Raw genomic sequence first — 13803 nt, forward strand, 5'->3', positions numbered from 1 at the left:
CGCAGCGTTCTCGACCCGGGCTGGACACGGGGGCGCCAGGACGTCAGAGCCATGTCCCCTGCCCGCATGGTGTTCTGGGGCAGCCCTGGGACGAGGCGGGTCGGGTGATGGCCCCCCCTGTCGTGGACGGCACCACAGGGCCACTGGCAGCCCTGGGGACCCATCACGTGGCTCTTAGTTTTATTCACCTGTGTGCTTACTTACACACACGTGCACACATACATACACATCATACATACACACACATACACATACGTGCATATGTATACACGCATGCACACGTACTTGTGCCTGCACACATATATACACATGCACACACATACGTATACACACACACTGTACGTATACATGCACACACACTTGCACATACATGCATACACGAACACATATATACACACATACATACACATGCATACACACATACAGTTAAATCACTTTTAAGAGTTTTGGACTTCAGGATCGCATTTGACCATTTGATACCCTGTGGCTTTTTTGCCTGAGACCCGGCAGCGTGTGGGTGTCCGGCTGCGGCGTGGCTCCCCTTCCAGAGGCCCCGAGGGCCAGGGACCACCGGCCCACCGGAGCCAGTGCCTCTCCTGCTGGTCTCAGGTTAGGAGACTGTCATCCTGGGAGCCGCTTCCTCCACATGGTGGCCACAGGAGCCCCGCTACTTGGAGGACGGGGACGCCTCTGAGCCATCTGCATGGCGCCCCCGGTGGCCAAATGCCCGAAGCTCTCCTAAGTGTGCCCCACACACATCTCTCTTGGATGTTGGAAGAGGGCTGTCCTGTGCCACGTTCCCTGCACACCTGCTCCCCTCCAGGCCAGGGCTCACCCGTGCCAGCCGTGGACAGCATGCAGGACATCAGCTTCCATCCTTCCTATCAGTACCAGTGCTGGGAGTAGAGAAAACGTCAGATTTGTTCATACTAAAGTGTTATTGACTCACCTTGAGGTTATGCACGTCCCTACTAAGTGCACTTTAAGGGGATTTCAGCACCACTAACTGTCCCCAGCTTGGGCGGGCAGAGGAGTCCCCATCCAGCCACCGTAGGGTCCGGCGGGCCCTGTGACCAGAGCTGACTCTGTGGTAGCCATCACCGACTCAGGAGCTCAGTGTCAGGCTCTGTGTGCCGCCTGTAGCACACCACACCCCGTGCCAGCTAATCCGCATCCAGCGTCAGAAGAGTAAATCCCAGGAGGGTCATGGAGCTGTCTAGATTCCAAGACAAGCACACTGCTCAGGAAGCATCTCTGCGTGTACACACTCCTCCTCCACACCGCTCACTCACGTGCACACACGCGTGCACACGTGCACCTCGTTTCCCCGTGCGGTGCAGACCACACGGTGCTGCCAGGGCCTCCAGATGAGACCATGTCTGTACACATGGGCTCTGTGAGCCCGGGGCGGGGGACGGCTGACGTGGAATAACCAGCCCCCCGCCCCACCTCCAGGTGAAGTTTCCAGGCTGGAACGCGGTCCCGCGATGGCAGGGCTGCTGTCGGATGGGCACCTCCAGGCCCGGGTCTGTGGTGGCACCTGTGCCACGTCTGGGGAAGGAAAGAGGTGGGGAGGCTTTCCGTCTCTGCCGTTCTCCTCCTCTGAGCATCTTTACGGGACCGTGTTTAGAGTTTCCTGACAGGGTCCTACTCCCTCGCTGACAACAAGGGCCTCCGGGAGAACTAACCTACTTGGCCTCCATTCTGTGTGTCTCTCTAGAAAGACAAGAAGCCCGGGCTACTGAAGCTGCTGGCCGGCGCGTCCACCAGGAAGAAGTCGCGCTCCCCGCCGTCCACCTCTCCCACCCACGACCCCCAGGCAGCGGTGGACGCCTCACTCCAGGGCGCAGTGGGGCCCGAAGTGTCCTCACTGTCCGTCCACGGCAGGGCCGGGTCCTGCCCCGTTGAGGGCGAGATGCAGGGGGCCTTGGGGTTGGAGCCGCTGCACAGGAAGGCAGGCTCCTTGGATCTGAGCTTCCCGTCGCCCTCCCAACAGGCCCCTCTCTCCGCGGCCGCCGTCCGCCCCGAGCCCAAGCTGCTGCCCAGAGAGAGGTAAGGGTTCGCCTGCGTCCTCCCGGGCCTGGGTGTGGTGCTCTGTGAGGTCTGAAGCCACGTTGGGGAACAGGGATGATGCAGGTTTCTAGGGTTTCAACCTGCCAGGCGACCCTCACTATCCCATCAGCTCAGATAAAACGGGAGCTCATTTCACCTTCTGAGTCCATCTGGGTCCTGAGTTTGTATTTATAAGGGATCCATCTGGAAATCTGGTGGAACTGATGGTGTCCTGAGCCCGAAGAGCGAGCAATGGAGTGAGGGACCTGCATCCCCCTGCCCCGAAGGAACCCGCAGTGACCCTGGGCTGAGTCCCCCGTAGGCCTGAGCGAGCCCCGCCCTGGGGAAGCTCTTCTTCCAGGCTCGGCCCACTCTGACACCTGGCCCCAAGCTGCCTTCAGGGTTACACCATGTGAAATGGCCGGTATTCGTGTTTTTTGCCAGACAACAATTTCTTAGAGTTCAGCATGGAGTTTTCCAGGTCAGGAAACTGGGTCCCCCGAGGCCTCAGGGGGAAGCGGCCAGAGGCTGGCGTCCAGCTTGTGGGCCAGCCTGTGTGAGTCATCGATCCTTAGAGAGCCTCAAAGAGGGCTGAGGGCCCTCAGGGGAGGAAACGCTTTCCTTTCTAAGTGCCCCTCCTCCTGGGAGAGCTGCCTAAATGGTAAAAAGGGGAGCGTCTCCTGAGTGCGCAGTCCTGGCATCTCTGGCACATCCTTCCCCCGCTCGGCCACACTGACTGATGCCAGCCCTTCCGTGTGGCCTGAGACGCACCACACACGTCACACGCACACCCACCATGTACACCACACACACACACACACCAAGTGCACACCACACACCCCCTCCTCTCTCCCTCCACTTCCCTCCCCAAGGGAGCCTCCACCTTCGGGCAGCTCTCCCACGTCAGAACCTTCTTTCTGCCACGGGACCAAGCCAGCTGCCTGTGATTTCTGAATGGGGGTCCAGGCCCCTCCTCCGGGTCCCAAAGTTGGGGGCTCTGGGGAATGACAGGTCCCTAAACGTGTCGAAGCTGCTCTCGTGTCTCCCCTGGGTTTCTGCCTTCCCAGATCCTCAACTTCTAGAGTCCACAAAGGGCTTAAAGACCCTGTTGTAAAGAAATCATGGGAGTCTAGGATTAACTAGGAATTACTCCCCTTAGCTTACTATCCTAATTGGGGATATTGTACCCGGGGCCCTGGGCGCCCTCCTGCCCCCAGCACCCTGCACAGCTCCTTAGTGACCACTACTGCCTAGTACGACCCTCACCCCGTGCAGCCCTCAGGACTCCCATGTACCGGCCCCCAGCAGGTTGGAGCTGAGGATGTGACAATGGCAACGTCACCTTCAGGCCGGGGCAGCTCCAGAAACACCTGGACTCGGGCCGGTGGGTCACACTGACCTCGCAGCTGTGACCAGAGTCCTGCATGGAGAGTGCACCCTCACTCACACCTCAGCCCCTGTTTGGGGGCCCTCCAAGGGGGGCTGTGCATGAAGGGCAGGCTGGGCTCGGTCCACGCCCCCAACCTGCATCACAATCTTGCAGCAAGAGAAACACCTGCCACTTAACAGCCATTTCACCCAAACGAGTGTCTGCTTTTTGAGTCCCGGCCCCTACATACAACATAGGGATGATAGTGCCTGGTGGCTATAATGGCCGCAAAACACAGATTAGTACCTGGAAAAGGATGAATGCGTAGTGAACGCCAAGGGCAAAAACAACCGTAACAACGCATGAGATGACATGGGAGACGACGCTGTGTGACATGACGTACACAACAGTGAGGCCGTGGTGAGGGCCGTGGTCCCCCCACCTCCGCATTGATTGACAGGCCTCCTCACCTGTTCACACGCCCAGTCCGTGTGTCCTCATCTCTAGCCGGCCTCTCAGCTTTTCGGCTCTGTTGGGATTTAGGAGTTTCTTGCTTTGATCTATTGTGGGTCATGGGAGGCTCCCAAAGACGTCTGTGCCTTAATCCCCAAAGCAAGGATAAGGTGGCAGATGGACCGAGCAGCTGACCCTAAAGTGGAGAGGTCGTGCAGGCCCCGCGATGGCCCGTGTGACCTCAGGAGTCCTCGCAGGTGGACGAGGAGCTCGGCCCGCCGTCTTGGCTTTGAGATGGAGGGAGAGGCCTCCACCGGAACGCCGCAGCCTCTAGGGGCTGGAGGAGGGGAGGGGACACAACCTGCCCCGGAGCCTCCATCCCTCAACTTTGCCCCGTGAGGCTGTCGAACGTCGGACTTCCGGAACCTCCAGATGAGACGTGTACGTCGTCAGGCGCTGTTCGTAGGAATCCATCAGAGCCGCCACAGGAACCCAAGGCGTGTGTAGACCTTAGAGTTTGGTGTCCAGGGTGTATTCTTATCATTTTCAAGGTCCTGGAGGGACACCACTGTGATGACCACAGCCCCCGACCCCGGACCACTTGCCCTCATGGGGACCAACATGGGGGCTCTGAAGGGCCCCTCCGGTGACACGGAGGATCTGCCCAACCCCACAGGCAAAGCGACTGCATCTGCAGCGGTCGGATTCCCTTTGAATTGTGCACCTTTGATCCGTGAGTCTGATGTCTACAGAGTGGCTGTGGTTGATGCAGCCGCTCAGGGCAGTCTCTGACGTGTGATGCCAGGATCGTGCCACTGTTCGCTTGGCCCTTTGGGGCCACTGAGCATCAGTTTTTTTCAGCGTCTTGGAAGGATCTGGACAGAAAACTGAATTCTGGTCTTGTAGACGTTCAGCCCACATCATCCATCCGGGCTCATTAAATCACGGGATTGCTCAGAAGAACCAAATTAATTTTTTTCTAGCAAATTACACTTTTAAAGTTGCTTGTTTCACATCTGGCAGTTGAGGCAAAAGCTAAAACTTACATTGGGAGCGTGAGGAATGATCTCGACTCGTTCTTTCATGGGGAGTTGAGGGAAGGGGGCGGTGTTTGGAGGAGGAGGATGGGCAGGAAGCCTGGGGGGGCGCGGTGCTGGTCCTGGCAGTCATGCAGCCTGGGCGCCGGGGTGTGGGAGCTGCAGTCTGTGTGTGCTGGCTGATCTCACGGGCGTTGCTGTGTCCCAGCTATCTGCAGGGATGCGGGGCTGGGAGGGCAGGAGCTGTTGTCCCCTTCCTCGCCTTGTCCACACCCTGAAAGGGACCGCGGTGGCAAGCCGGCCTCGCGACCCGCTTCCTCTCAGCCCCCTGCTTCCACCGCCTGGAGCGGGCTGGGCCCGTGAGCTCCTAGGGCCGGCCTGGGTCTTCTGCACCCGAGCGTCTTCCCCAGTCCCCCGCACCATCCCCGGCTGGACGGGCCAGCCCCAGGCTGTGTGCAGGTGGTTGGAGGGGGATGAAGTCAGCCTCATTCGGCACCTCGGTCCTCAGGCGTCCGCGGGCAGATCCCAAGAGCCCCTGTTCCCTGGTTCTCGTCCCCCAGAATCCCGTCAGGTAGGTCCAGGGTCCTTGTCTGTGGCCTCACTTCAAGAAGAGCTGACCTGGGACCTTCTGCTCTATAGCATCCCGGTTTCTCCAAGTCCAGGAAATAGCAGGTCAGAAGCTCTGCAGATGGAACCCCTTGAGGACCCTAGGGACCCCCAGCAGCCAGACGGTGATGGCCTCCATCAGGGGGAAGCCCGGCCAGGGGACAGGGTCAGGCCAGGTGCTGCCAGGGAGGAGGGACAGGAGAGCCTGGAGTTAGGAGAGCGTGGGGAGGTGGCCGGAGGGAAGGGGGAGCACAGTCTGCATCTCTGGTTCCGGGAGGCCGCCTGGGCCTTTGGGGGCTCGGAGGAGGACCCAGGCCCTGAGGGCGGGGCTGGCAGCAGGGAGCTGAGGACTGAGGGCGCCCGGGAACTGCTCTCCCGGCCCGGCCACAGACGCTCCTGCTCTGCCAGTGCCCACGGCAGGGGTGCTGGCCAGACTGGGCCCTGATGCAGGGGATGGGCTCAGCTGTGTGTGAACTCCTGGCCGCTGCTCCTGCGACCCTCCCAGCAGCCCCACCCGCCCCAAGGACATGGGGGCGCAGTGTGGGGCTGAGGTCAGTCTGGTGAGGAGGGAGTGGCGGGCAGTGCCTGGGGATGGCAGGGACAGGCAGGCCCCGCATCCGTGACCGGGAAGTGCCGGTGTGCTTGCAGGGGCGGGCGATGGGAACACAGGGCCTCTTCCCAACTTGCCTCTAGTCTGAGCGATGTGGTTCCAGTGGAGGAGGGTGGTGTGGATGGCGGGCTGGAGGCGGAGGGAGAGGAGCGTGCCCGGCGCCCGGCAGGTCCATGGGGAAGCCTTTGCTGACCCCTCCCCTCCCCGGCACCCAGCCCGCGGCACCCGTGGTGCCTACGAGCTGGGGTTCACAGGCAGCGAGAACAGGTGGCCCTACCGGCCACGAGACCACCCACAGTGAGGATCTGCGCACGGAGCCCCCAGCTCACCTGACCAGTCCTGCCCCCCGTAAGGGTGGTGGGCTCGGGGACAGCGGGACACACGAACCCTGTGGGGTCCCCGGCTGGAGGGAGCTACCGGCAGCTCTGTCGGGCTGGGCGGCAGGGAGGAACGCGGCACGGCCGGTCTGCCCTCGCCCTCGGGTGATTTAGAGCAAGGCTGGTCCTCAGAGCCTCCTCCTCCCCTGAGGCTTTCTGGGCAGGTGTGGGGTGCAGGCCTTTGTCTCAGATCCAGGGAGCTGCCAAGGCCCAGGGGTCTGTTTCTGGTCGGAGCTCAGGCGCCCGGCAGGCAGAGGCACAGCGGAGATTCACGTCTCCAGGTGGATCTTATGGCACGTTGGTCTGAAAATGGACGGAGCCCCGGAGCCCGGGAGGTGGTGGGCGGTTCACCCCTGGGTATCTGTTTCCCCAGGTACCGCGTGGTGGTCTCATACCCGCCCCAGAGCGAGGCGGAGATCGAGCTGAAGGAAGGGGACGTGGTCTTCGTGCACAAGAAGCGTGAGGACGGCTGGTACAAGGGGACCCTGCAGAGGAACGGCCGCACCGGCCTCTTCCCCGGCAGCTTCGTGGAGAGCTTCTGAGGCCATGACTGCCGCCCCCCAGGGACGGAGGTGCAGGGACCCGGCCCTGGGTCCTTCTGGGGACCTGGCAGGGACGCCCGCACGCGCAGGACCCGGGGGCGAGGAGGTCACGGCTTCCATCTGCCCCGTGTCCTCTGACGGGGAGCAGACGCCGCTGGGGTGCTCCTCCGCCGTCCGCTGGCGGGGCCGGTGGGGGGCAGGCCTCCGCGCCTTTGGAGAGCGTCCTTTGGGCGGCTCCGGGTTTCACATGGGTCCTGACTGCTCCTCGTCTCCGGCTATACCTCAGGCACCTCCACCTGGACCCTCAGCATGGTGCCCTGGCCCGGGGTCGTCAACTGCCCCGTCCGGGCAAGGCCAGCACGTGGCTCCCGCGGGGCGAGGTGGCAGCATTGCCTCGTGCTTTGCCACCACTGTCCCTCTCCCTCGTGCTTCTTTCTTACATCTTTTTACTGCCAAGCTGTTAGACTTTATAAATGTCTAACAGGTCGTTCACTGCCTATTTTTCATACATCTGGTGCTGCCTTTTTGTAAACCTAGTTGGGACTTGGTTGAGCTTGAAAGAAAAAATCTCTGAGGAGACACCAAAGGGGCAGAAGTTTTACAGGCACCACGTGAACCTGGAGAGCCAGGTCTTCACAGCCTCGGTGCTCGTGGGGCCAGAGGGGCCTGGGCATTGGAGGGAGTTAGGAAAAGCCCGTGTCTTTCCACCCTTCCAGAGCCCCTGCCGCATCTGGAGATGTTCTGACAAGAGGTGACAGTAAAGGGACAGGAGGGTGGACCCCAGGTCAGGAGGCCGAAGGTCCCTTCTGCGCTCTAGCGGGGACACCACAGCCAGCACTTCCACTGTCCAAACGTGCGGTTTTTACCACCGTTCAGATCGACTGCCTTGTGACGGTTTCTCCTTTTTTTCTTTAAATAAATAACCGCTCTGCTCTCAGTGCACACCTTGGTCTCGAGACCAGAGCCACAAGGATAACGAGGGCTTTGAGGCGTCATGCAGACTTGCAGGTCCAGGGAGCTGGGCAGGGAGAGGCAGCTCTGATCCTGGGACCTTCCCCGTCGGGGGTCCACCAAGGGCACCCACGAGTCCACCTTCCCCGAAGCCCCGACGGGAGGAGCCCGTGAGAGAGACACCTTAGGAATACGTTCCTGTCAGTTCCTAAACCCTCTCTCTCTTTACAAAGCCGCTCAGGGTTAAATCAGGCTGAACACACTAGCCTTTGGGATGTCTCTGCAACAAAATCCAGAAGCCCACTCCCTGGCCTGCCATGAGGCCGTGGCAGGAACGCTGTTTTCAGAGTTCCTGTGTTGGGCTGTGACCTGCCTACTTGTTGCTGCCAGGTGGCTCCACGCTGGCGGGTCGCTCCTAGAGAAAAGCACTCTTCCTCTCTCCAGGACATGACAGATTGACAGAGTTGAGAAATTTGTTCTGAATCAAAGAAAAAAAATCCGGTTTAAACGCAGGGAGTCCCGTGCACCGAGTTTATGACAGCCAGAAGGTGCGCGTTTGTCACTGGTTGCCAAATTAGTTGCTTTCTGTGCACAGAAATCCTGTGCGTGTCTACAATTATGTCATCACCAAAAACATGCGTGGGTTAACATGCTGAGTGAGACACGTGTTCTCCAGTGAAACCAGAGCTGACTTCGTCCACAGATGATAGGAAAGTCTTCTTTCTAAACGTAGGCAGTTACCAAGCAACAGCACAGACCTCCCCCGGCACCGCCCACGTGATGCGGAGAGGCTGGTGCCTGGTGGAGGGGGCATGCCCCCCTGCAGGTGTCTTAGCAAAGTTGTCGCCAGCCTCTCCTGTGCAGAGTCAGGGCTGGGCACTGGGGCCTCCCCGGGGCCACCAGCGTCAGGGCCTCCTCACCGGCCAGGCTGCAGGGAGCAATGGACACGCACGACCACCCCCGTGCTTTGGGCTGTTTTCAAACCCTTGGTCAGAAAATCAGCCCTCATGACCAGTGAACCACAGACAGAGCAGGAGTAGAAGCAGACCCTTCTGCCGGGCCGTCCTGCCCGGAAGGATACCCTTGTCCTGGCCACTAAGATGAACCAACCCTTTGCCTGATACCCTCAGATTCCCCAGGTCCAGACCTCACGCACCGTGCTCGTGATTTGGCCTTTGGGGCCAAGGCAACATACTCTGAGGAGCAGGGTAGAGTCCTCAGTCACATGCACTGACATCAGGACATGGAGGTGACAGGGACATCGGGCCATCAAAGGGCCACGGGAACGGAGTCAGGAGATGGCAGCCTCACAGTGAATGCCGGGCTCTGGTGGGAAATTGTTGGCACTTTGCACAGTCACACACATGCACCCCTTGCTTCTGTTAGACACAGATGTCAGTGTGTGATTCTGGAGGGACGGACTGATGACAAACCATGATGCCTGTGTTTCCGAGTCTTTAAATAAAACTGAACGTGGAGAGGCCTGGTGTCTGGATGGGGGAGCAGTCAGGTGGGGCCGGGCTGGGCAGGAGCAGAGTCGGCAGGCGTCCCCCACGTCCCCTCTGCCAGCCTGTGGGTGCACAGCCCTGCCACCCCCAGGAGCTTCCGAGTGGGCCACCCGGGGTCTGTGTCAGGGTGGCGGGCCGCTGAGGGGACCGGGGGCACCAAACAGCCACTCCCGGCACAGGCTGGGATTCTGCCGCTGGGCAGGAAGAATTGAGCCTGGCCAGCGGGGCTTGGGTGGCTTCTAGGACCCCTGCAGGCTCCTGCTTGCCTGGAAAAGCAGAGTGACTTTCTGTAGGTGATGCCCCTTCCTTGCTTGTGGGAAGCCTTCATGTCAGTAGTCATTCAAGTCCTGTCGGCCAGGAGTGCCTGGAATCGGCCTCCCAGGCCAGCACACTCACTACCCTGCCTGTGTGTCTGGCCTCGGGTGCCTGTCCTCTGGAACACGGGGTGCGGGATGCCTGGAATCCACCCGCAGGAGGGGCATCAGGAGGCTGCCGATCACCAAAGGGGGGGCGGTGGGGGCCTGTCTCCAGTAGCCAGACAGAGGGAGGCCCAGCAGAGGGCCGCACATGACCCAAGACCTCTCAGGGTGTTTCCTGGAGGAGACCCCGCTGCCCTCCTGGCTGGGCCTCCCACCCAGAGCCTTTGACCGTCATATCACGAGCTAGAGGGAAGCTTAACCAGGAGCTACTTCCCTCTTCTATGTGAACGAACGGAGTGAACTAGCGGAAGACTGGTAACACCGCCTGCAGGGTGGGGAGGGGAGGACAGCCCGTGCTGCAGTGACGAAGCCTTCACGCGCTCCCCAGCAAGCTGGGCCAGAGACACTTCGCCAGGTGGGCCGTTAGATGAAGCGCCCAGATCTCATGCTCAGTGCACCCCCAAAACCCATGCCCAAGGCTGGGCACTGAGCCAGGCCCTCTGTGGAAATAGTGCGTCGGGCCTGAGGGCCGGGGGAGGCAGCGCCGTCATGACCCGCAGGCCGCCTGGCAAGTCTGACCACAGGGACGGACACGGCAACCCCCTGCCCCTGGGCCTGGAGCCACGTCCGAGTCCAGGCTGGTCAGGGCAGCTGGACACTCACCTGTGAAGCAGAGACAATCCCACTGCCCACAGGGAACTGGGACTCTGTTGAGACCTCAGCGCCATGGCTTTTGGGAACTGCAGCCATTGCTCTGCCCCCGACACTGACGAGGTGGCACCCGTCGGCCCTGGGGAAACTCGGGTCTCCTTTCCTGGGGAGCCGCTCCACAGCCGGCCCTTCATTGGCGAGGACAGATTGCTGACACCGTGGAGTGTGCGTTGGCGGTGTTCTGCCCCGCCCCCACCCCGCGGCCTCACCCCGCCCCATCCCTCCCCACAAGCCCGCAGCAGAGCGAGGGCTGTTCAGGGACCGTAACAGACGCGCCTTTCCAGGCTCTGCGTCCACAGCCCCCAGTCCTCCTGGGAAGCCTGGAGCCAGACCTCCAGTCACAGGACTCAGCCTGCAAGGGGTAGGGGAGGGTGTGTGGTTCAGAAAAGGGATTCTGGGTAAGGAAGGGGAGAGGAGGCTCCTGAGGAGGCCCTGCACCAGGCAGGGCAGAGGTAACAGGGCGGCAAAGCAGGAGCGGGACTGGGAGGGCGGCAGGGAGGGGCTGTGTGCAAGCGCCCTGTAGATTGAGAACCACGGCCCGTGTCCCACTCCCGGAACCTGAGAACCTGTCAGGTTACGTGACAAAGGGGGGTTGAGGTTGCTAACCGGCCGACTCTGAGTTAGGGAGACCCTCCTGGTCCCCTGGGTGGGCCCAGAGTGCCCACGGGTCCTTGCAAGGACATCGGGGAGGCCGGAGAGCCGAGAGCCGCTCAGGGGAGGCGTCCAGGGCCTGCTCTGAAGCTGAAGGAACCAAAGGCTGACGCTCCTCTGATCCGGGTCAGGTCCTGAATGACCGCTGGGACCCCTCCGGGCCTTGGGCCGGTTCGGGAGGGCTAGTGGGTCTGTTTGAACAGGGATGGAAGGAGGGCCAGTGGGGCAAAGGGGGAGGGGGCTCCTGATGGGGAGCGTCCGGAACTGCTGAGGAAGAGGCTCCAGGCGGACCGGGAGGCCCCCACGGAGGAGGTGAGCGCCGGCACCGGGCTGCAGCGGAGGGGCCACCGAGGGGGCGGCTCAGCTAGCACCGGGCAGGACGCCTGTCCCGCGAGGTGGGGTTGCGCACGGCAGTGGCAGGGGCTGAACACGGGCCAAGGAAATGGCGTGCGTGCGGGTCCCCTGGAGGGAAGCATCCGGGGGGCGCGGAGGGCGGGCAGGGGCGCGCGGACGGCGACGGGCTCTGCCACCTGCCCCCCGCGCTCGCCCGGGGCCCAACCTGAGGGGGGGGGGCAGGTTCCTTCCCAGGGACCCCACCCCCTGGATGAAACCTCTGCCTTGGGCTAGGCTGGGAGACAGTCCTCCCTGCTCGGTTGTTCCTGGAATGACTCTCCCGTTCCAGGACCCTCAGGGCCTCAACTTTTTGGTACCAAACTGCCCTTTTCTCTAAATAAGCAGCTCTTGCCCTGACAGTTCCAAGAAAGAAACACGACGGCCCCCATAAGAGAAGACGTGGAGCCGCCCTTGTAATCAGAGGAACGGGGTCCACGCGACACCGGGACCCGCAAACGGGACGCTGCTCTGCCTGCCAAGCCGCTGGGACACAGGTGACGCCCCGGAAGGGGACCTGGCGCACCTGCGCCCCAGGAGGTGCCACGTGGACGCGGGGCCCTCGCACGGTACGTCGGCACACGGAGCCCACGCACAGGGACACTCACGCAGAGCCCATGCACGGCACGTCGACGCACGGCACGTCGACGCATGGGTTCCGCCCTCGGACCCAGGAGGCGGGGGTTTGCTGCGGCTCCACGCCAGTGGTTGAAGGAGCAGGTGAGGATCGGGGGCGGCGCGCGTGTTCCTGTGAGAAGGGGACGTGGAGGAGTGAGCGTGTGTGAAGGGGACGGGCACTGGAATGTGCTTCGTGTGTGCGCGGGAGCGGAACCTGGGCGGTGGGCGGGGCGTCTCTGGAGGTCCCTCAGCGCTGCCTCACTGAAACGTAGCTTCCCATGTCTAAGTCAGATGACCTGTTTGGAGTGAGAGTCAGAAGCTGAGCAGCCGCTGCCTCTGGCGCGGCTGAGAGGGACCCGGGGGCGCCGCGGGGGAGCAGCCTCTGAGCTGGGGGCGGGGCGGGGCTGGAAGAGGGAGGGAGAACCCGGAGCCTCCCGCGGCCGCGGTCCCCACCCCAGGCCTGGCCGGGCCTTCGAGGGCCGGCTGGGGAGCGTCCCGGGACGTCGGTGCTCCCGGGCTTCGCGTCGGAAGCTGCGGTCCTGACTCTGGTTTCCGACGCGGCAGCCTCCCACCCTCTGGGCTGGATCGTGTTTGGCGGCGGCCCTCGGAGGGTCCAGGGCGCTCTCCCTTCTCGGCCTCCGTGGCCTGAGCGCTGACTTACAACGGGGAGAGGGGCGGGCTCTGCAGCACCGCCGAGTTATTAGCACCGTGGCACGTCCATGCGCGCCGCTGACTCAGCCCTTTAATGCGCCTCTTAAATATGCATCAGAGCCCTGATAAACGTGAGTCATCCTGGGAATGACTTCGCAGCTGTTCGCCTGCCGCATCGCTGATGCATGTTTTTTCGGTGAACTCATCAAAGGACCTAGATTTTAATCAAAGTCTTCGGAATCTTCTGTTGGGGCCAAGTCAAATTCCTGTGAATCCGAAGGGAGGTCTCTGGTGGCACACCACAGGGCTCTGCCAGTAGAGCACGCTGTAATTTAGGTAAAGGCGTCAGGGCGTGAATATCACATCTGTCAATTACCCAGAGCCTGGTGGGACAGGTGGATATGACAGACAGCGGAACCAAGGTCACAGTTTCCTCAAGGGAAGAGATTGGTGCACGACCAGAATAATTGTAGAACCTTATATACAGAAACCTGCGGTTTATTGTGTTTGACCGACCAGCGTGACCAGGGTTCCTCCAAAAGGAGGATGTGACATAAGTAAATGCAAAACTGCCGAGGTGGGTGCGCGGAGAGTCCTGTGAGGCTCGCTTGTCGTAGGGCACATGCAGCTGTGGCGCTTGGGGAAGGATTAGTGGTGACACAGCTGCCCCCAGGGATCAGACTCAGAGGGAACTCCCAGGACAAAGGGGCAGGAATGGCAAGGCAGGCGGGCTTCTCCTCAATTATAGACTAGGTCACTTTCCAGGCCTTGGAATTAATTGTCTATTAGTACAAACGGTCAAGTTGCATTGGCCAAGTAAAATTGTAAAAAAAAGTGCTTTAGATTTTATATTTTCAA

At 61.2% G+C, this 13803-nt stretch overlaps 1 protein-coding gene across 1 annotated transcript in view; it reads left to right on the top strand.

Moving 5' to 3' along the window:
- Positions 1–8767, top strand: part of SH3RF3 (SH3 domain containing ring finger 3) — a 209272-nt gene extending 200505 nt beyond the window's left edge. Inside the window, exons 8-9 of the mRNA XM_082643102.1 lie at positions 1721–2052; positions 6878–8767. Of these exons, the coding sequence (XP_082499228.1) occupies positions 1721–2052; positions 6878–7046 (501 nt within the window). The 3' untranslated portion in view covers positions 7047–8767. The remainder of the gene's footprint in view (positions 1–1720; positions 2053–6877) is intronic.
- The last annotated feature ends 5036 nt before the right edge of the window (positions 8768–13803 follow it).

Source organism: Mesoplodon mirus (assembly GCF_964341445.2).
Source record: "Mesoplodon mirus genome assembly, chromosome: 14".
Taxonomy (NCBI): Eukaryota; Metazoa; Chordata; class Mammalia; order Artiodactyla; family Ziphiidae; genus Mesoplodon; species Mesoplodon mirus.